At 47.9% G+C, this 22149-nt stretch overlaps 2 protein-coding genes across 2 annotated transcripts; both read left to right on the forward strand.

Annotated features, from left to right (window-relative positions):
• Window positions 1-9098: 9098 nt before the first annotated feature.
• Window positions 9099-10045, forward strand: LOC124667573 (probable glutathione S-transferase GSTF1). The gene is made up of 3 exons (XM_047204836.1): window positions 9099-9300; window positions 9410-9458; window positions 9544-10045. The coding sequence occupies exons 1-3, from the start codon at window positions 9151-9153 to the stop codon at window positions 10002-10004; spliced, it is 660 nt and encodes a 219-aa protein (XP_047060792.1). The 5' UTR covers window positions 9099-9150; the 3' UTR covers window positions 10005-10045.
• Window positions 10046-18111: 8066 nt separating this feature from the next.
• LOC124667570 lies at window positions 18112-21795 on the forward strand. Its single transcript, XM_047204833.1, has 5 exons — window positions 18112-18133; window positions 18919-19022; window positions 21033-21144; window positions 21294-21442; window positions 21573-21795. The coding sequence occupies exons 1-5, from the start codon at window positions 18113-18115 to the stop codon at window positions 21661-21663; spliced, it is 477 nt and encodes a 158-aa protein (XP_047060789.1). The 5' UTR covers window position 18112; the 3' UTR covers window positions 21664-21795.
• Window positions 21796-22149: the final 354 nt, after the last annotated feature.

Raw genomic sequence — 22149 nt, forward strand, 5'->3', positions numbered from 1 at the left:
GTTCAACACCTCCTACAACACGACGAAGAAGCCAAAAGTTAGTTGTCTTGGAATTGCTAAGTTGATGACTCAAGCTATGGGTCACTTCAAGGTCGCCAACAATATTAAGAACTTCAACATGGTCAATTGTTGGATAATGGTGAATAATTATCGAAGTGTCACAAGCTCTATGTGTCCTATGATGCCAACGCAAAGCCCGAGCGTGTCATCGATGTCGATGATGCCGCCCCAAGTGAGGCAAGTGCACCAAAGAGGACGAGGGAATGAATAAGATCCAAGGCAGAGGCCAAGCACGATACTTCCCAGCAAGCTGTCATGGAGACCATCAAGACATTCCTAGAAAATAAGGAGGTGTCAAGCGAGAAGAGGGACGAAAGGAAGCACCTGGAAAAAGAGGAGGCCGTGAAGAACTACATCGCCATACAACACAAGAAGCTCGCCCTTAAAGAGATCAATACCCACAATAAGCACAAGGAATTGGAGCTCTCCCTACTTACCGAGGAGGCCAAGCTCATGGCGACCCCATTGAGCAACGACATGAATCAAACTCAACTGTCATGGTTGAAGAAGAAGAAGAAGATGATGATGATCCTTGATCGAGATGTGTCATTCACTCGGTCGCGCTATCATTTGTGTCCATATTATTTTGAACTTTGTGTGCACCGGCGGTTTTGAACGATATTGTTGCTCTAAATTTAGAGTATTAACTTTTTCTCTTTCATTTAAGTTATCCATCCTTTAAAATGTGGATATTAATTTGCCTAAATTTGCGAGGATTTGGACCAAATATGTGTCGCTGTTGGGGCAGCTACCAGACACAAACGAAGATAGGCCTCTTCGGTGTCTGTCCATCAATGCATACTGTCAAAATAGACACAATGGTTGTTCAAAAAGCAGTGACCCGTTGAAGTTGGCTTTAGGGCATCTTCAGCAGGCCGATCCATCGGGTCCTGAGCAGTTCGATTCGGTCCGCACAGATAGGCGGATCGGCCGCGCATGCTCTAACGGAGCGACCCTAAGCGTACTGACCCATCCACCGCGACCCATCGGGCCAACAAATTTGGGGAACCGATGCGTCGGCGCGGATGTTGTACAGACAGCGCGCATGTCCGGTCGCGCATGTCGCGGGCCCGCTCGGAAGCGACCCGAAGGCAGAAAGCTGACCGGCGGTAGCGTTGGACGTGACCCAATGACAGAAGGCTGACTAGCGACAACGTTGGACACGACCTGACGGCAGAAGGCTGACCAGCGTCTCCAGCCATGTCCATCACTGCCACCATCGCATGGGGTTCGAGCTCCGCGTCGGCATCCAATGCCCTCGACCTATTTAAAGTGCGGCCTCTGCTGTGCTCAACACCACCAAGCTCCTCACCCACCAAGCATCGCCGCCGTGTAGCCAGCATGCCTCACCGCAAGGCCACCGGCTACTCTATGTTGGGGCGCAACAGGCGCACGATGCCTGCACCTCAGCCTCAGCCTCCGGAGCCGAATCGCAGCTGGAACCGTCAGACATCTTCAACTTAGGCTTTAATGAAGAAGACATAGCGGAGTCCATCCTCCTAGAGGCGTAGTACAAGGTCAACGCTGAGCGCGAAGTGGAAGAGGAGGAGCAACAGCCCCTGGCCGATCCGCAGTAAGTGGCGATGCTCTAGTCTTACCGGCTGGCGCACGACTAGAGGAACGCCACTCGCATCCTAGAGCAGCCTGATCAGCAGCTGCTCCAACACGTCATGGCGGTCTCCCGCGAGCGGTTTCCTACCGAGGAGGTTAGGCAGCTCCTCCTGGAGATTGAGCGACAAAGGATCCTTGAGCTAAACGCTCGGACCCTCGCCGAGTAAGCCCGCCACGAAAAGAAGCGAATCTCCATGAACGCGGAGTTCACCATGAGGAGGCGGTTCACGATGATCCAGCGAGCCGCCTCTGCTCGTGGGAGTATTCCTCGGGCGAAAATCGATGGCGAAGCTAGGTCGTCATGTCCGCCTACCGTCTGAGAGTAGGAGGGCTATTTGTATTTTAAATTTAGTTGCTTTTTTATTCCATGTAACACATAATAAAATTTGATGAAAATCTTAATTTATCCCGTGTTTATTTTTTTTCCATGGATTTGCTGGCCAGAGACAACGAGCTGAAATAGAAAAGCGGATAATGGATTAGGAGCAGATCATTTAGGTTACCGTTTTAGGTCACCCGCTGAAGATGCCCTTAGTGAAAGACAGAAAGAGGAAGAGAATCTACGGACGCGTGAAGTCTCCGGTGTTTTGTCAGCGTAATGGGCGGAGACAGTGTCAAGCTGCAAATCATCCATCGATGTCATCTCCCACCTGGCGTCTCCATGCCATGCAGCATTGACACCGAGGAGCGAGCATGTACCATTCACATTGAGCCCATGAGGTACCCCGCCAGGCTTTTTGACGTTGTCATGCACCTCACCTGACCTGATCAAAGCCGTCCCGATTACCTACACCCGGACGGTAAAAAAAAAAACAATCCCTCGCATAAAGTGAGTTGGCGCTGCATTGAGAGTTCAGAAATGGAGTTTTATTCCACGTGGCAGGCTCATGTTCTTACAAACAGATAGGGGGAAATACAGGGGGTACAGAGGAGAAGAAGACAACTAAACAAATAGAAGCAAGGCAACACAAGGGAAGGGGGAGGTTAGCATCCGAAGCCAACCGAACCCCCTCGGGAGGCTAGCACCTCAAAGGACAGTCACTATGACTTGGCAAGCGAGCGAGGGGCGGCGATGAAGACTGCAGAACCAAGACCAAGCACAGTCGAAGGGCGTCGTATAGCCGAGACTGGGGCGACGACACCGGTGTGCCGACCCCGTGGTCGAAGGGCGATGCAGAGACGAGGAACGCCACGAGCACGAACCAGACAAGGCCACAACCGGACGTCACCTTGGGGACCTCAAGCCGACCGCTGAACGGGTATCGCCAGAGAAATACACACCGCAAGCAGGCAGACCAGGGGAGCAGGTGGTGGAATACGTGGACACCAACAGAAGCACGCGAAGAAGCATCCCGGCATGGTCGAAGGGCGTCGGATAGCCGAGTCCGTGCGGCGACACCGGTGTGCCGCCGGCATTGCCGAAGGCGATGTGCCACCGAGACCAAACACAGTCGAAGGGTGTCGGATAGCCGAGACTGGGGCGACGACACCGGTGTGCCGACCCCGTAGTCGAAGGGTGGCGCATACTGCGGCAACCCCAGGATGTCCAGGCAGCTCGGTCGGGCCACCATGACAACCACCTAGTCCCGCAAGTATACGAGCGGGCGGCCAGCGGGGCGACAAGAGGCAAGCTCTGTCCCAAGCGTGTCGGGAGGTGCACAGAGCCAAGAGGACGCCTCCATGGAGGAGCACGACACCCACAGGCGTCGTCGTCCACAGGCTTTCGCCCGGATGTGCATGTCCACCAAACAACGGGACAGGCCAAAACCTCCCCCACCTGCGCAGGAGACCGTGGCGAGGGGTGGACACGGGCCACCGGAGAAGGGGGAGCGGTCGAGCTGCAAAGGGCCCACACCCAGGACGGAAGGGCAGCCGCATGACCCGCCAGGAGGAGGGGCAGCCACCAGAAACCCGTCGGAGGGGCACAACGCCGGCCATCCATGAGCCAAGCCACGCTCCAGGGGCCGGGATCAACGGCCGGACACCCGGGGCGAGAACTCGGAGGCGGCCGGAACACGCAGGAGCCGAGGGCGGGCCTCACGCGAGGAGACCCGAGCCACCACGGCCAGAACCGCCGGGGACGGAGGAGCAGCACCACCTCCCAGCAGGGCAGCACGGCGCCAGGGGCGGCGCGCGGCAGACGCCGGAGGGCCTCACCACGGCGGAGGGCAGCCGGCAGGCCAAGTCCCGTGGCCTTCACGGCCAGATCCGGCGAGGAATCATCAGCCTGCGAGCAGCCCAAGGCGCGGAGGAGCGCCGCCGCCGGCGCGACAGAGCCGCGTGCGCCAGTAGGACGGGCAGCAGGCTCGGCGGCGGAGGAGCAGGAGGCGCCGAGGACGGGCATGGCAACGTCCTGGCGGCGCATGGAGATGAAGGGGAGGGGCGGGGGAGCTCGGGAGGATTTGGATGTTGGGGGAGAACGAGCTGGAGATGCTCCCCGCCACCTCCGTCCGCCACGGAACGGCCTCCTCCGGCGGCGGCGGGAGCTGGTGGCGAGGTGGGGGAGGGGGCGGTGGGCGGCGGCGCGGGGGGTCGCCTCGGAGTCGCCCGAGAGAGACTCGGAGGCTAGGGTTTTCTCTTCAGAAATGGAGTTCAGTAGATCCATGAGAAAACAAGGTCGCGCAAAGTGTGACACAGTGCACTCGGCCTTGTTCTAGCAAGTAGCAACGATGGCTCTGGGATGCCAAGATGATCGCCAGGAATTTGGCTGCAAGCCTGCAAGGTGGTTAAATTTTTTTTTAGCGGAGCAAAGCTGGTTAAGAGCATCTCTAACAGCCTTCGTATGTTAGATTACTAAAAGTTAGCTATAGAACGAGTAGACAGTGTATAGCAATCCATATAAGTTTTTTTTTTTTTTTTTTCTTTTTTTTTTTCTTTTGTAGCCTTTGTATAGGGCTGCCCTAGCTAGCGCTCGAGCGCTAGGGAGGGATTAAGCGATCGGTTTCCAACCAAAAAAAAATCCATTTTTGGCAAATTTTGGACTGTAGTGGAGGCTATTAAGGGAAAGTTCTGCATGCATGTTGAAACAGACGAATCTGACGATGTAAGCGGAATCTTTTCCAAATTTCAAAACTCAAAACGTTTTATCTCACAAACGACAACTCCGATTTAAGATCTGTTTTCACCAATAAATCCGTCTCGACGAGATCTTCAAAACTAGCACCCATGTTGATATATTTCGAGAAACTTTTTTTCTGACTAAAAGTTATCAACCCTCTCCTATTCGAATAATCAGCCCCTTCGTACTTGAGTGATCAACGGTAAATGTATAAAATTATCAACGTGGTGCAGGCTATTGAGGAAAGTTCTGCATGCATGTACACAAAAGACGAATTTGCTGATGTCAGCGGAATCTTTTCCAAATTTGAAAATTCAAAACGTTTTAACTTTCAAACGACAACTCCAAATTAAGATCCGCTTTCACCAATAAATCCGTCTCGACGAGATCTTCAAAACTAGCACCCATGTTGATATGTTTCGAGAAACTTTTTTACGGCTAAAAGTTATCAACCCTCTCCTATTCGAATAATCAACCCTCGATGCTTGAGTGATCAACGGTAAATGTATAAAATTATCAACGCTGGTGCGGGGTATTGAGGGAAAGTTACGCATGCATGTAGAAACGAGACGAATCTGGCGATGTCGGCGGAATCTTTTCCAAATTTCAAAATTCAAAATGTTTTAACTTTCAAACGACAACTCCAAATTAAGATCCGCTTTCACCAATAAATCCGTCTCGACGAGATCTTCAAAACTAGCACCCATGTTGATATGTTTCGAGAAACTTTTTTACGGCTAAAAGTTATCAACCCTCTCCTATTCGAATAATCAACCCCTCCGTACTTAAGTGATCAACGGTAAATGTATAAAATTATCAACCTCAGTGCGAGGTATTGAGGGAAAGTTACGTATGCATGCACAAATAGACAAATCTGCGATGTCGGTGGAATCTTTTCCAAATTTCAAAATTCAAAACGTTTTAACTTTCAAACGACAACTCCAAATTAAGATCCGCTTTCACCAATAAATCCGTCTCGACGAGATCTTCAAAACTAGCACCCATGTTGATATGTTTCGAGAAACTTTTTCTGGCTAAAAGTTATCAACCCTCTCCTATTCGAATAATCAACCCCTCCGTACTTGAGTGATCAATGGTAAATGTATAAAATTATCAACCCGAAAGTTAATTTTATTTTAAACATTTTACCGAATATTTTTTAGTTTAGAAGCTATCAACCCGGTGTCCTGTTATTTATCAACGGTAAATATAAATAACTACCAACCCTAAAAATCTAACTTCATTTCGAATATTTTGGCGACTCTTTTTAGTTTACAAGTTATCAACCCAGTGCTCAGTTATTTATCAATGGTAATTATAAAATAACTACCAATCCTAAAAAGTATTTCATTTAGAATATTTTAGCGAACATTTTATTTTATTTTACAAGCTATCAACCTGGTGCCTCGTTATTTATCAACTGTAAAAATAAATAAATAATAACCCTAAAAAGTATTTCATTTAGAATATTTTAGCGACTCTCTTTTAGTTTACAAGCTATCAACCCGGTGCCCCGCTATTTATCAATGGTAAAATATAAATAAATATCAACCCTAAAAAATTAATTTAATTTAAAAAATGTAGCAACTCTTTTTTTGTTTACAAGTTATCAACCCGGTGCCCCGTTATTTATCAACGGTAAATATAAATACCTAGCAACCCTAAAAAGTAAATTTCATTTAGAATATTTTAGCAACTTTTGTTAGCTTACAACTTAAAACGAGTACTTAATTTGAGTAGCAAGTGGTAGTTCATTTGAGTTGCAAGTGGATCTTCCCACCCGTTATTTTCCCCCTTAAAAACCACTGGCCCGAAAAAGGGAATTGCAAAAGGACCCCATTAAATATGAATTACCGTATGAAAATAAAACCCAAAAGGGAATTGCAAAAGGGAATTGCAAAAAGAGAATTGAGAGCCTACCTCGTGCTGAAGAAAAAGAGTGATATGCTATGTGTATGCATGCAACAGCTTATGAAAGTGTGAACGCTCATTAAATGCAAATCCATGAGATGATCTGTGCATGTGCATGCATGCAGTGTGAACGCTCTTGGCTACATGCAACTTGCAAAGTAGTAATAGAAGCTGTTAGTGTGAATACGTGTGAACGCAATTAAAACACTAAGTGATAAAAAGGGAATTGACTCGCTTCGCGAGCGCTTCCGCGCCATGAAAAGTGATTGCTCGAGCGCTCGATTGCTAGGGAGGGGATTCGCTTTGTATAATAGCAATCTAAAACTGGAGACTATAACATATCTACACTAGGACCCACATGTCAGCTAGTTATTCTTTTCCTCATTTTTTTCCTATCTCTATCCTTCATCCCCACGACCGTGAGCCCCTGCGAGCATGGCGACGAGTCCGGGGTACCTGAAACGGACGCTCGCCGCTGCCTAGCCACGTCGTTGCCCACAACCACCGCTGCCCACACACGCCGGCACCTAGCCCAGCCGATGTGCATACATCCCGAGCGCGCGCGCGTACTGGCGGCACGGGAGACGGCGAGCAGCCACGGGGCCGGCAGGCTGGAATGCATGCAACCCTCGGTCTGGCCGGAATAGACCGCAAGCGGCCGGAATCGAGTGCGGCTGGCCAAAATCGATCTGCGGCGGCGGAGGTTAGGGGCGGTGCCATGCTGTGCGGAAAGACGGCGAGGATGCGGTGGAGACACGGCGGAGGAGACGACGGCGGCCATGGTGGTGGCCGGAGACGGCAACATCGATGGGTGGTCACGGACAGAAATGTCCATGCCTGGGCAATTGGCCTCTTCCGCGAGATATACAAAGTGGCACTAGACTTTGCAAATTTACCAAGTGGAGGTGCCAATATAGCAAGCTTGCTAAAAAATTTGGTGGGGAAACCATTTATACAAAGGCTGTTGAGAGGAAGATACTGCGTTTATTCATTCACACAAGTAGCCCGGCAAGATCCGTAGCCAACGAGTTCTCAATACAACTAGGTGGTACAATAAACCAAGACTTAATTAACTCTAAAATGCAGCCTTCCTTTGCTAATTTGTGAGCAGCTTCATTTGCCGAACGTCTTGCCCACTTCACCGAGTGATCTTGCAGCGATCGTAGCATCTCCTTATCTCCTCAACCAGCGAACCATGCACCGATCTGTCCTTCTCCTTGCAAGTCAGTTTCACAGCAACACCAAATTGCTATACAAAGGCTGTTGGAGCAACGTTTTAGAACCAAATTGCTATATTTTCAGGTTTTAGCAATTCTTGAAAAATATACAAAGCTGTTGGAGACGATCTAATTAAGACCGGATTGGTTTGATGCGTCCATGATGTAAGCAGCTATGGGCCAGTCCTGCATTTCGTTTGGGCGTCACACAAACTTTCTAAAAATTTGAACAAATTTAGAATCTGAACATTTTTCGAATTTCAATATTTTCGCATTTGAAAATATTTTGAACAGATTTCAAATTTGAACGGTTTTCAAATTTAAACGTTTTCAAATTTGAACGGTTTTCAGATTTGAACGGTTTTCGAATTTGAACATTTTTTAATTTAAACATTTTGTTTATATTTTTGCATTTAAAAATATTCTGAACAGATTTCAAATTTGAACGGTTTTCAAATTTGAACGGTTTTCAGATTTGAACGATTTTCAAATTTGAACATTTTTGAATTTAAACATTTTCTCAATTTGATTTTTTAAAAAAAATTAAAATTTTCGAATCTGAAAAAATATAAACAAAGCCGAAAACAGAAAATAGAAAAGAAAAACAGAAAAAGAAACCAGAAAAGAAAAAAGAAAAGGAAAATCGAATTACTACATGCTAAATAGACACAAATGGGTCTGGCCCATACCCGACCAGCGGGTGTGCGGTGGCCAGTAGTCACCGACCTGGTCGGTGTATAGGTTTTTCCGCATTCTTGTGGACTCAACCTCCATTGGGCCTATCCCTGCTGGAAGATTGGGCCTTTTCCCTGCTCGCCAAGCGCCAGGCGCGCAGAAAGGCGGTGGGACCGTGGTAGTGAAGACAGAAAGAAAAGGAAAGACTCGCTCGCTCAGTCGCTCGTCCCGTACGCACGAGCAGAGGCAAGAGGCACGCCCCGGCGAAAGGAGCAAGGCAGGAAACTCAGGTAAATCCCATCGATCCATGTGTCTCATATTTCATCTTCTCTCCTTCTATATATCCCGTCTTCTCCAAAAATCCTTAAAATCCTTTGTTTGTGAGATGAACTTTCTCTGAAAGTTAAGAAGGATTGAGTAGGAGAGTGAATATGGAGCCGATCTAGATGATCTCTTAAATTGTGTTCTATTGATTTTCCATTGTTGGAACACCAGTAATCCAGTATCCAGTAAGGTACATGCTATTGGTGCGTAACAAAAGCTGAATTTGCTTGAGGTGAATAGCAGAGCTCATCTCTCTCTTCCGCCCCCGCTTGCTCTCTTATCCATTACCAGAGCATGGCGCCGGTGAAGGTGTTCGGCTCGGCGGCGTTCACGAACGTGGCTCGGGTGCTGGTGTGCCTGGAGGAGGTGGGCGCCGACTACGAGATCGTCGACATCGACTTTCACGCCAAGGAGCACAAAGGCCCTGAACACCTCGCCAGAAACGTAAGAACCAACTGCTGTTCTTCTACTAGACATATAGGAGAGAACCAGAGAAGTATTGGATCATACAACTATTGCGCGCTAATTTACTCTGCCTTTCTCCAATTATCAGCCATTTGGACAGGTTCCAGCGTTCCAGGACGGGGACCTGATGCTGTTCCGTGAGCTCACAAACCTCCCTTCAAAATCACTATCAGCTTTCAAGCAAAGTCAATTTGTAGTTATACATTTCCATCTCCTCCACAGAGTCTCGCGCAATATCGCGGTACGTTCTGAGCAAGTACAAGACCGACGAGGTCAACCTGCTGAGGGAAGGCGACCCCGAGGAGTCCACGCTCGTCGACGTCTGGCTGGACGTGGAGGCCCTCCAGTACGACCCCGCCATGAGCTCGGTCTTCTTCCAGCACCGCGTCGTGCCGGCGCTGGGCGGTACTCCCGACGAAACCATCATCGGCGAGAGCATCGAGAAGCTGAGGAAGGTGCTGGACGTGTACGAGGCCCGGCTGACGAAGCGCAGGTACCTGGCGGGGGATTTCGTGAGCCTGGCGGACCTCAGCCATGTCCCCGAGGCGCACTACTTCATGGAGATGCCGTACACGGCGGTGTTCGACTCGTACCCTCGCGTCAGGGCGTGGCTGGAGGATCTGTTCGCCAGACCGGCCGCCATGAAGGTCGTCTCGCTCATGACAAAGGACTTCAGAGGATGACGTGAGAGTCTTCATGGATGGCGCCTGATTGGCCTCTTACTAGCTAGTAGGATCTGAAAAGTATCTTGTTTGAAGATTGTACACTTGCCTTTGTCCAGTGAGAAAAGTCGAATTATGTCATTGTCATGTATATATGCTTGGATATTGCGTGTGATTTGAGTATATGCAGGGCGTTAAATCTTGCATTATTTAGGATCAAAGCCTTTCATACATAAGTTAGTAAGTGCTTGTTGTAAAAATGATGAGTTGAACTCGCCTTTGCCTTCTCAAAATCTATTTTTAGAAAACGCCCTCTAGCTTTATCTGGTCAAGCTCGTGAATTGTTTCGTGGAAGAATGAGTTGAAATCGGTAAAAAGTTGGCTTGGCATGGTTGCGGTCTAGGGAAGGTACAACCAGAGGGCTCGGGATTAATAACACCCTAGCACGGCGCACTTGTGCCAGCTATTGCCCTTTTTGGCAAAGATTTGTGGTCCACACGTTTTCGGTACATAGAGAATGGGGGGCGGGAGTTAGAGGCTAGCAAAAACATGAAACAACAGGGGTAAACATCTCTGGATCGAATCTTATTCATCGGGGACGTGAACTCAGCCGTGTCGCGGTGAACCCGGTACGATAATGATCCCGACCTCTGAGTTCATCCTTTTTTTTCGAAATGAGGGAAAAATCGCCTCAGCTTCTGCACCCAAGGATGCACACGGCTTTTTTATTAGATTATTCGACACATCTTACAAGAGCTCCCGAGTTCATCCTATTGCATTTATTTTTGTCAAAAACCCTTTGCTGTAAAACCACGTACCACGCTCACATGTATTGCTGAAAGATGCTCAGTACAATATCGTAAAATCATACAATTTACATTGTACAATACTGCCATGTGTGATCTAGTTGTCGTAAAATACAAGGTGTATGCATTATGGTAAAGTAACTGCACTTGAGAACCGTCTTGTAACTAGCTGAATGCGAACCACATTGTCTATGGAACAGCTATACAGGAAGGACATCGCTAATTCAACTGAAAAAAAGGTAAACCCAAAGCCCACATAAACAGCGCCATAATCTCTAGTTCTTAGCACGCAAAGGCCAATGCGCGCCGGCCATCACCGCTTCGATTTCCCAGGTCTCTCTTGGGCAATTTGTCATGTTCTTGCATCCTTGGGCGGTCACATACAAATTACTCTCAATACGAACACCACCAAACCTTTTATAATTTTCAATCACTTCCCACTTGAAGAACTTTGAGGAAATTGGGTCATCTCTAACAGGCCCCAGCAAAACATCAATGAAGTAACAGCCTGGCTCGACAGTAATAACCATTCCTTCTTTAAGTTCTCTAATGGTTCGCAAGGCGCTTAGTCCTGGCTCCTTTGGCCTCTCGACAGTAATAACCTGTGTCGAAATAGGGGCTCAATTTGGGGAAGGCGCACAATTATAAGACGTGATTATCGGGATTTAGGTACGGAATCTCCAGGTTTAACGGGCCAACCTTTATCTCCTGTGGGAAGCAAAATCGAATCTGGAACCGTGCGATGGAAACGAGATCAACGGCCTGGCATCTGTCCGATGAATTGCCTCCGATCGGACTATGATGTATAGACTCCGACCCACGATTATTGAGTACTCTCAGTAGTACCTGAACTTGTCCACCGAAATCATTTTGGCCATCGTACATAGAGAATACAGTTTTACGGTCATTCTGTACGAGTTGGTGTGTCATGGACGGTCACCGCTGATGTTGAAGCGGTGTATTTGATGATGTGGCAACTTGCACGATCCACTGTCACACTTTGTTTTTGCAAATAGACCCCAAATATACTAGAAACCGTCTATACATAAAGGACCAGCTACCCAGTGTCCATGACAAATGGGGCACCGGTCAAAATTCACCTAGTCAACACTCAGTGTAAATTATCTTCCCCAAAAATTAACCGACGAGTGGTAGACGCCTTCGGCCTGCCCCAGTTCCGGCTCGCCGGGAGGATGAGGAGCCTGCTAGAGGTGGGCGATGTTTAGCACGCCCCGGCCGTCACCAACACCACTGTCCCGTCCGTCACCGCCGGGGGCGTATGCGCCTGTAGGGGCCTTGTCGCGGACTCGCACACGCTCGTCCACGCCGTCCACCGTGCAACTCGCCGGCTTTGGCGCCCGTGACCTTGGAGAGGTCGAACCAGACGCGACCGATAGACCGAGGTGGTCGTTACTGGCGCAGGCACGCTCGAAGATCTGGCCGCCAGGCCGCGCCCGCACACCACGTGCAGATACATGTATTGCACCTTCTCGACCAAGTAGTAGGTCGCGCTTGGCTTGTCGGCCGCCGTGCGCCCGTGCCTCCGCCGAGGCTCGGTTGCGTCTTCTTAAGACATAAGTTTGCAGGGCCGACAAAGATCATGGCTGTGATGGGGTAGTGGTCCGCAAGCATCACCGACTTCATGGCCGCCGGTTGCGGCATGTCCCCTCTCCACGCGTTCCACAACAAGCTCAAGCTCGTGCTCCTCGACCTATCGCAACTCCCTGGACCTTCTCGACCACCCCTTCCTCAGCGACCATGCAAGGACCTCCGCGTAGATTCCAACCAGTCAACCACCGTAGCAGCCACCTCGCCGCCCTTGATCGTACTCACCATCCTCCCGCAGCGGCACAGGCGCGCAGCCCACCACCCCTTCCTTAAATCTCTCTCGCAGGCGGATGCCCCTTCCCTCCTCACTCGCCGCGCCCTACCAGGCCCCAGCACCACCGGCGGCGCTCTCCTGGCACCTGTGCACCACCAGCACCTTCCTTGGCGACCCACACAACCGGTGCACCACTGTACCGCCCTGCATGCAAGCGCCGGTGAAGAGCAAGGCAGAGCTGTTGAGTGCCTGGATGGGCCCGTGAAGTCGACGGAGGTAGCTAGAGGCAGAGGTTGGGGATGGCACATGTGCCCAGTAATTCACCATGTCATCGAATACACAGGCCAAACAGAACCAGTGATCGTCTGTGACACAACAACTTGTATTGAGTGACCGTAAAATTGTATTTCCTATGTACGATGACCAATGTGATTTTGGTCAACAAGTTCAAGTACCGTTGATGGATTTTACTCCACGATTATTCACAGCGATTACTAGCCAGACATGGTACAGAATTTTGGACTAACAACTACGTTGAGTTAGGAAACACAATTATCTTGGATTTTCTAGACAACTTTCAGATGAAATTCCAAGCTACTCTCTCCGACTAGATTTAGGTGTCTCCGCCAGCCGCCGGCTCGCCAGGAGCTGGCGAGGAATCGCGGTTCCAGATCGATCGTGGAGGTAGTTCTTTGTTCGGCTTTTGAAGGACCAAGGGTGGAAATGTAAATATTGATTTTAACTACCGATCCGACACCTAAATCTAGTCGGAGGGAGTAGTATAAATCTGGTCAGAATCCATTCAAATTTATTTTTAAAAACGATAGAATAACTTCGAAATAATTTATAAGAATAGAATAACTTTGAAATAATTTATGAGGTTTCCTTGATTTTGGAGGGTCATGGAATTCAAACAAAACTCTAAACCATAGTTCTTGTCATTTATACGCCCACCATCAGAAACTGATAGAGCCATCTGCGCGCATCCGAGATCACCTAGCCATGTGACCTCGCACACCCTCATTTTATGCTAGGGTCCGAGATCACCTGTCATTCCAGTGTTAGGGTGGTGACGGTTTGGGTGGGGGTTGGGCCAATGAGGTAGAATAGAAGTGTCGATGGCAAGAAAATAGTCAGATGGGTTAGGCCTGATGGCAATGGTGGCATCAAGGGCAATTGTAAATGGTACAAGCATGATTGTGGCGACGGCAAAGGCCAAGGATGGCTAGGTTTAATCTAGGCATGACACTTGTAGAATAGTAGTGGAATTGACCTCGATGGAACTTCCTACACGGATGACCGCCGTTCTTACAATAATTACACTCTACTATAATCTATAATGTCATAGGAGTTGGCAGCGTGAGGACCGATGACCACTGTGTGTGACTATAGCTTCCACAGTTGCCCCGAGGTAGTTAGTCGTGGCAAAGGACATGTTGACATCGAGCTCCAGTGCGACCACGATGGAGCATCCCTGCATAGTGGTGCCATGTACTATATTTGGTAGGTGCATCCTTGCATCATCACGGGTGTTGCTCTAGCTAGCCATCTAGAGCGGACCGTAGAGAGTGCATTCCGGAAAGACGATGATGACATTGCCGAAGACGTGATAGATGGCGTCGTAGATGTCGCATGACCGGTAGAAGCTGATAGAACCATCTGGGCATGTCTAAGAACACATAACATTCAATATGTCATCACACACCCTTATTTTATGCCAGGGGTTCAAGATCACGTATCATTCCACACGTCAGGGTGGTGGTGGCTAGGGAGGTGGAATAGAAGTGTTGGTGGCAAGAGGATAGTTAGATTGGTTATGCCAGATGGCAATGGTGGCGGCACAGTAATTATAAATGGTACAATCATGTTTATGACAACGACAAAAAGCCAAGGATGTCTAGGTTTTCTCTAGGGCATGACGCTTGTAGAATAGTACTGGATTTGACCGTGAGGGAACTTCCAACACGGATGACCTCCACTATCCCAAATAAATTGGTTCTTAAATAATTACACTCTATTATAAGCCCGGGTCAGCGGATTTGGATCAAAGACACGATGATAATGATGAAGAGTTTCTCTCAGACTTCTTTATTACCAGTATGATCACAAGATTGTACAAGACTGGGAAGATGAACTCGACGGGCTTATAGATGCACCCGGCGAGGTTAGAGCATCTCCAGTCGCGTCCCCCAAAGCGCGCCGGATTGACCGTTTGGGAGACGTGTTTCGTTCGTGCCGCGTTTGGGGGATGTCGCTCCCCAGTCGCGTCCCCCAAACGCCGCCCCCAAACATTAAAAACAATTTAAATAGATAGAATAAAACTCTTTACTAATATTCAAATCGGTTCAACATAAACAAATTACATATAAATTTTCGAAAAAAACATAATTAAATTACATATAAATTATTTTAAACTACTTCTTTTACTTCTTCTTCGATGATGGCCCCGCCTCGTCGTCGTCATCGCGGTGGCGCTTCCTGCTCGTCACCTCTTCCGAAGAGGCGGTGTCGGCCGACGCGTCGGAGTCCTCCTCGTCGTCGCTGGTGATCGCCGGCTGTGCCTTGGCCTTCACGTCCGCCTCCGCCTTCGCACGGGCCACCGCCGCCTCCTCTGACCCTTCTTCCTCCGTGTTCTCCTCCACGCCCAGCCATTCCTCCGCGCTGTCAAGTGGCGGCAGGGAATCGTCACCGCTGCTGGGCGTCCGGGCTTTGTCCCACCAATGGCGCCATCCAGCAGGCTTTCCCTCGCTGGAGGTGTCGGACGAGAGCTCGGAGATGTAGCTCATTGTCGCTGGAGGTGTCAGATGCGGTCGGTGAAGATCCAAAAGCGCGGACGTGCGGGTCTTATTGAGCACGGATGAACGGCGGCGCAGAAGTCAAAAAGAGCAGCGGTTGCTCTTCTGAGGAGTCCCCGCTCCATTCCGGCGGTTGCCGCATCGTCGACGCGGTTGCCAATGCGACGGTTCCGCTTCCCGGCAACTGCACCGTCGCTACGTAGGCGGCGGTTGAGCGTCCGAGCCGCTGATGCGTCGGGCCCGCGTCTCCTCGCCTCTCATTTGTCTGGTGCGTCCCCTGTGTAGCGGGGACGGGCTTGGGGCGCCGGACATCGTATTGGGTCGCGCCGGACAAAAAAAACCTTTAGAGCGCGCGGCTGGGAACATCTTTTTGTCCGGCGTGCCCCAAATTGCTTTGAGGACGGTTTGGGGACGCGATGCTCTTAGTTACTCAATCAAAGCCAAGAGAGATGGCGCCAAACCAAAATGCTCAATCAAAGGTTAGCCTATTTCGGAGTAAAAATTGGGCTGAATGATGGCGCTGTTTGTGGCTGGGATCGCGGAGGCGGTTTAAATGGACGGCTAAAATTGGGCACCAGATGGGATCAAATCGCATCTCTTTAATTTTTCTGAAAATTTTCTTCCCAGTAGTGCTATATCTCGCCGCCACCGCCACCGCCACCGCCACCCAACTCAGCCTCGCCGCTCATCAGAGCCCATCCTCTCTGCTCGCCGGCTACCCCTGCGCAGCCTCCTTCTCACTCCCGCCGCACTCCCGCGCCCCCAGTCGCAAACCCTAGCGCTCCCCTGCCGGCCGGCGTCGACGATGAAGCAGAATGCCCTCGCTTGGCTTCTGCTTCTTCTCCCCGACCTCGACCTCCTATGTGCAAGTATGGCCCCCCTCGTCGGTGGTCCGGTCCGGGGAAATGGAGGCCGACCTGCTGCTCACCTCCGACGTCAACGACGACGACGGCCTGCTTCTGGCCGACCCGCCGCATGCCGGCATCCTCCGCTTCTCCGACCACCACGCGCGACCTGGCCTCCCTGTCTTGGGATGGACTAGCTGACATGGACACGCAGCAGCGGCCGGCGCGGGAGATGGATGCCCTCATCCATGGCTCCGATCCATCCGCCTCAAGCTCCTCATCCGTGTCCGCTGTAAGCTCCCCATGCGAATCTCTCTCCCTGTCCAGACCTAAAAATGCGAGATTTCAGGCCGCGGTGTGCATAACATGGTATGTGACTATGTGTTATTGCTGCTTGTATATAACTGCAAGTTTATTGTATCGCTGAATTCATCTCTCAAAATTTTGTCTCTTCAATAGATCAGTGTCCTTTTTTGTGTGTTCTTGTGTGGCCCTGAATTTCTGTTTTGATTGCAGAGGGATGTTCACCTGGAAATTCATTTGATCCACATGTACTGCATATCAACCAGGGAGCGCCGCGGCATGGCGGCTGGACCATGACGGAGCCAACGTGGCCGCCAACTAGCCCTGACCTTGGGACCTTGATGGACCCCGGCGTCCTCGGGGCCTGGACCATCTGCAAGCGCCACGAGTTCAACCTGAAAACAGGTGAATTGCCCCTTGCTGCAGTGTAGAACGTTGGTGATATATTCATAAGTTTCCAGCATTTCAACGGGATACTTGGTGACAAGTTTTATTGGTTTATCTCTGTGGGTTAAGTGCAGTAACTCTGATGTCCATACTATGGGTTCAGCTTCAGAAAATTTGGGAGATGGATAACAGATGTTGTTGAAGAATGCTGCACTCTCATACACTTCTGGTGTTGAAGAATGTGAATTCAGATAACCATGTCTCATTGAATCTGTAACTAAAACTGAGTAGTCTTCAGAAATGAAACTTGTATAGTAACTGCATTATATGGTTCTACTTAGTTACAACTCTACGTTTTATTAGGGTGTGAGCTTTACATTGGTTTTCACCTACTTCGAGAATCTCCAGTGTGTTTTTGTGTTTTGATAATTGTCCATGGTATACTGCTTATAATTTATGGACATCATACTATGTTATGTATGTAGGTATCTTCTCAAACTATATATGTTTTATACTTAAGTTTTCGCAGATAAACTTGCAGTCTTCTACTGTGTAACGTTGCCTTTTCTGGTGTGATCTAGAGTTGCACAATACATTGTTTGATTAAGCCATATTTACATTTTGCTGTAAACAGATTGAGCAGGAGCAGCTCGTCGGCTGGTGGCGACTGGCGACCACAAATGGCGCTCAAGCTAGTGTTGACGCCACACCACACACCCTTATTGCTCAGGCCTCTCCGCCGCCCGGACTGAAAGCCGGGAGGCATGCAAATTACCCTTGCCCCACAGTAGGTCTGCTTGTTTGTTTTTCTACCTTTCGGTGGACTAGACACAACCATGAACATCTTCATTTATGTTATAAACATACTCGTGGCCATGTTTATTTTCGTCAGATGTAGCTGCCCAATAAGCTGCGGCGCTCTTGGAGCCTGCACCGCCCGCAAGCGCATCTAGGTATCGTGGATGTCTCCCGCTCCGGCCGCATTCCCCGTCTCCAAGTCGGCTTCCACTGCCAACCTCGAGTTTGATGGCAACAGTTGTATGGGTGTTTTGTTGGTGGGAGAAAGATAGATTGAGCATGCACAACTCATCGGAAGGTGCCAACCACAGCCATGCTCTTGGGGCTCTCCGCAATGTGCCCTCCTGCTTTCAACCCCGCCCCCATCTAGTTGATGACCCAAGGTCGTCTGAAGGTGATGGACTTTGCTACTCTTACTTCTGTTGTGTGATTGAAATTTGTCCCTTAAAATTGATATTAATAGCCAGGGAAGACTGTAGTAGGGTACATGGTATCTCTGTGTGTTTGCTTATTATAGGTTCTCATAGCAGTGGACAAGTTTGTAGTCCTGGTGTGAAACGACACTGTCAATTTTAAAAATAAAATGTGTCATGTCTTTGGCCACACAATGGACTTGATGGCATATATGCAGATTTTACTTCTTGTTGCTGGGAATAACATTTTCATCTACGTGGAGGATCTCCGCTGTGTTTTGTGGTTCGATAATTGTCTATGGTAAACTGATTATTTATTTATGGACATGATACTGTTTTATGTATCCAGGTGTCTTCTTAAATGTCGCCAGAGAAAATTTTACCAGATATCACGTAAATATAGTTTAGATAAGTGTGTTGAAGAATCTGGTAAATTTCACAAGATATCACGCAAATTTGACCAGCTTTACATGAGTTTTCATTTGCTTGGAGAATCTCTGGTGTTTTGTGTGTTTTGATAATTGTCCATGGTAAATTATTTATATATTTATGGACATGATACTATGTTATGTATCTAGGTGTCTTCTTGAATTGTCTATATTTGTCAAATAGTGAAGTATTCGTAAATAAATTTGTAGTTTTCTAGCTATTTTTGTGTATACTGTGCTTCATTTCTAAAATTTGCAACATTTTTGTGGTATTGGGTTGGTGGTGCCATTTGTTATTATTATGCTGCCGAGTTAATCATCTTCTTCGCCACATGCAGCTTGTGGTTGCCATCCATCTGGTGGTGACCCGGCACCCTCCTCCTCACGAAGACTTTCACAATGATCGGGCTCCTTCCTCGCCAACAACAAGGCCACGAGAATGGTGAGACATCATTCTCTCTATCTGTACATTGAACCGAGTTGCAGGACGCTGCTTATATGTAAAATGATGCGATCTTGCATAACTTTTAGTGTTGTACGATTGGAACCTGTGACCTTCTTCTTGACCTTGGTTTAGTTAAAACGGGATATTGGATGCATAAATGGAGCAGAAATGTATTGTATAATATACTTATTTAAGATTATGAAAGAACCTGGCCAAATTGAAATCTATTCGAAGTAGATGTGAAGCACATATTTGCTACTCCATGGCCTATTTAAATGGACGTTCCTGAACATGGAGGATTGGTGTGCATTTCAATGCATCTACACTACTAGTAAACAAGCAAACTTAATCGTTCTTATGTCCATCCCATTTGGTGCACCCTGCCATATTAGCACCGTCAAATTAACCCACCTAATTAGATCTAACCATTTGCATTAACATTAGATTCATGGGTGCAGTGAGCAATAAATATTGGCGGAGCACGGTCTGGCGGAAGAAAAACTCCCCATCGTAATGGTGGAAACCAAATATCATAGTTATTGAATTTATTTTTATATATGGTGTCCTAGTTTATTTTACTAGATTGGATTTTCCTCTCTAGTGATCAGATACCAAATTGTTGTGTTGACTGTTTCATCTTTTCTATAAATGTGAGCGTAATGTTGAGTTATTAATTATTACTCCCTCCGTCCCGTTTTAATTAACTTGACCGTAAGTTTGCAAAAAAATCCCTGTCGTTTTTTACTCCCTACCCGCACGTTCTCGTCGTCAGGAATCAGGCCACCGACACTCCGCTCGACCCAGCCCAACCGCTCCGCTCCATCCCCAATTCTCCCCAGCCGCGCCTCCCTTCCCCAGCCGCGACGGCGTCGATGTGCACCCCGCGCATGGTCCGGGGCACGCACACGTTCAAGATCGCCGGCTACAGCCTCCACCGGGGCCTTGGCGCCGGCAGGTACATGCTGTCCGCCACCTTCGACGTCGGCGGCTACCTCTGGCGCATCGAGTACTACCCGACGCGGAGATGGAGATGAAGAACGGGGATTAGGCCTCCATCTATCGATTGGCGAGCTGGTGGAATGGATCTCACGGACAGTAGATCTTAGGGAGTCTGTTTTAAAATTTGAAACTGTATAGGACGGGAATGTAAAAATCAATTTCTGAAGCGTTTTTTCTCCCCCAAGTTAATTAAAAGGGGACGGAGGGAGTATTAGGTAAGGCAATGCTGTAGGTGGTGTGACACTTTTTTCTTGTGATTTTTTCTAATGCTTAGTTGTACTATCATATTTGTTCATTATGATCCAATACTTGTAATTGCTATATGATGGATCTAGCAGCAAGTAGCAGTACCCTCATAGTGGATTTGTTGTTTTGTGTACACCATTTACAACTAAAAAATTCTCCATTCAAATAATTCTTTACTTTTGTTGATATGTTTTTTGTATACCCTCTTGCTGGTAATTGTGTTGTTGGAAATATGCTTAATTATCCCCCTTTGTGATTACAAGGATGGATTTTCTTTGTTCCTCACCATTAGGCGTCCATTACAGTCAACATTGGGTGTATTAGTCTTCTGTTAAATTGGATACCATGGCTAAATTAGGATGAGTTATAAGTTGAAATCTTTCGCCTCGATTGCACTTGCTTCTCTTACTTAATTCCAACAAACACATTTACGTATCAGCTATCTTCGTTGTATGCTGCCGAGAGATCTATTTGCAACTGATTTTGTCCTTTTGTTTGCATTGTAGTGTGCATTAGATTGCAGCTAGTATCCATATATCTTTTGACTTGTGTCTTGTCTGTTCATTACCGAAACGTCATTTGAGATGAATTGGCCGGTGTGTGTAACCAACCCTATTCTTTGTTGTGATAATAGAGTTGGGGAACTACTACTCTCTAATATCCTTCTTTCATCATCTCTCTACATGTGTGTCTCGTAGATTACTATGTTTTTTCTGGTTTGCCTCCTAGGTAAGTAACTAAACTATAGGCGTGCTATTTCAGGTCCTGTAAGAAATCATTAAAACTGATTCGTGATACCAGTACCCAGACATTTGGAAGTAACAAAGCAAGATGGTTCAATTACCCGAGCCACATGGAAATTGAACTTATCATGGTAAGGAAGACCAATTGCCTATGTTATTTTAAAAAGTTTCCCATAATTTTATATCTGTAGAGTTCTTTCTAGTATTTTTATGTTCATCAAGTTGATTCGCACACTATTTTTTGTCGTAAAGATCAACATTGCTGGCTCTTTTCATGCAGTCAACAAAATTATGGTGGATGGGAGGCTATCTTTGTGCATCAAGATGGAGAAGCTTTTTTAAGCGTTGGGGAGGACTTGACAATATTCACGGTGCACTCCAGGTTGAGGCGATGACACAAGGAAGGAGATTAGCATCGGAATTAACATGGTATGGGTCTTTGTTTGTGAAGCATACTTTGGAGGCATAAATCTTTGACCTATCTCCTCGCTCGTGTTGATGGAAAACATCAAGGGATGACCAGGGACCATTTTTTCAGAATGTATGCTTGTGTTGATAGGGGACCTATGCCTAATGCGACATTGTTGGGAGATGCACGATGTCCTTCAGAAGATACTCTTTCCAACAGCCAAGATGGAGAGGTTCAGTGAGGAACCCACATCCATGACGTAACTTACGTCTCCGTCGTTGCGAGTCGTGGCCTGCTGAGCATTCCATTAGTCGTGGATGGACCTCGTCTTCGCCTACTTCCTGCTTCGCCTCTGCCCTGGCTGCATGGTTTAGGTGTGAATCTTCTCCTCCTCTATGTGCTCCGTGATTTAAAAACTCGGTCATTTTGGCTGCTCAAGTGTCGCCCTGTCAATGCTTTGGTGCATGATTACTCTATACTTTGGAAATGGCCCCGTTCGGGAGTATGCCTGTTTCTCCATCATTTGTGAACAGTGAATTGCACAATTTAATGGTGTTTCTCTTTGGTTTCCTCTCATATTTGTATACAGCCATATAATTTAAAGCCACGTTGTTGCTTTTCAATTTACATCCTTTTTGGTACTTTGTTAATGGAATCTCCGAAGATCGCTTCCTTCTATGGATACTCCATAAAATTTGGCATTACAGTTTTATGGATGGGTTAATGA

This window comes from Lolium rigidum, chromosome 6, assembly GCF_022539505.1.
Source record: "Lolium rigidum isolate FL_2022 chromosome 6, APGP_CSIRO_Lrig_0.1, whole genome shotgun sequence".
Taxonomy (NCBI): Eukaryota; Viridiplantae; Streptophyta; class Magnoliopsida; order Poales; family Poaceae; genus Lolium; species Lolium rigidum.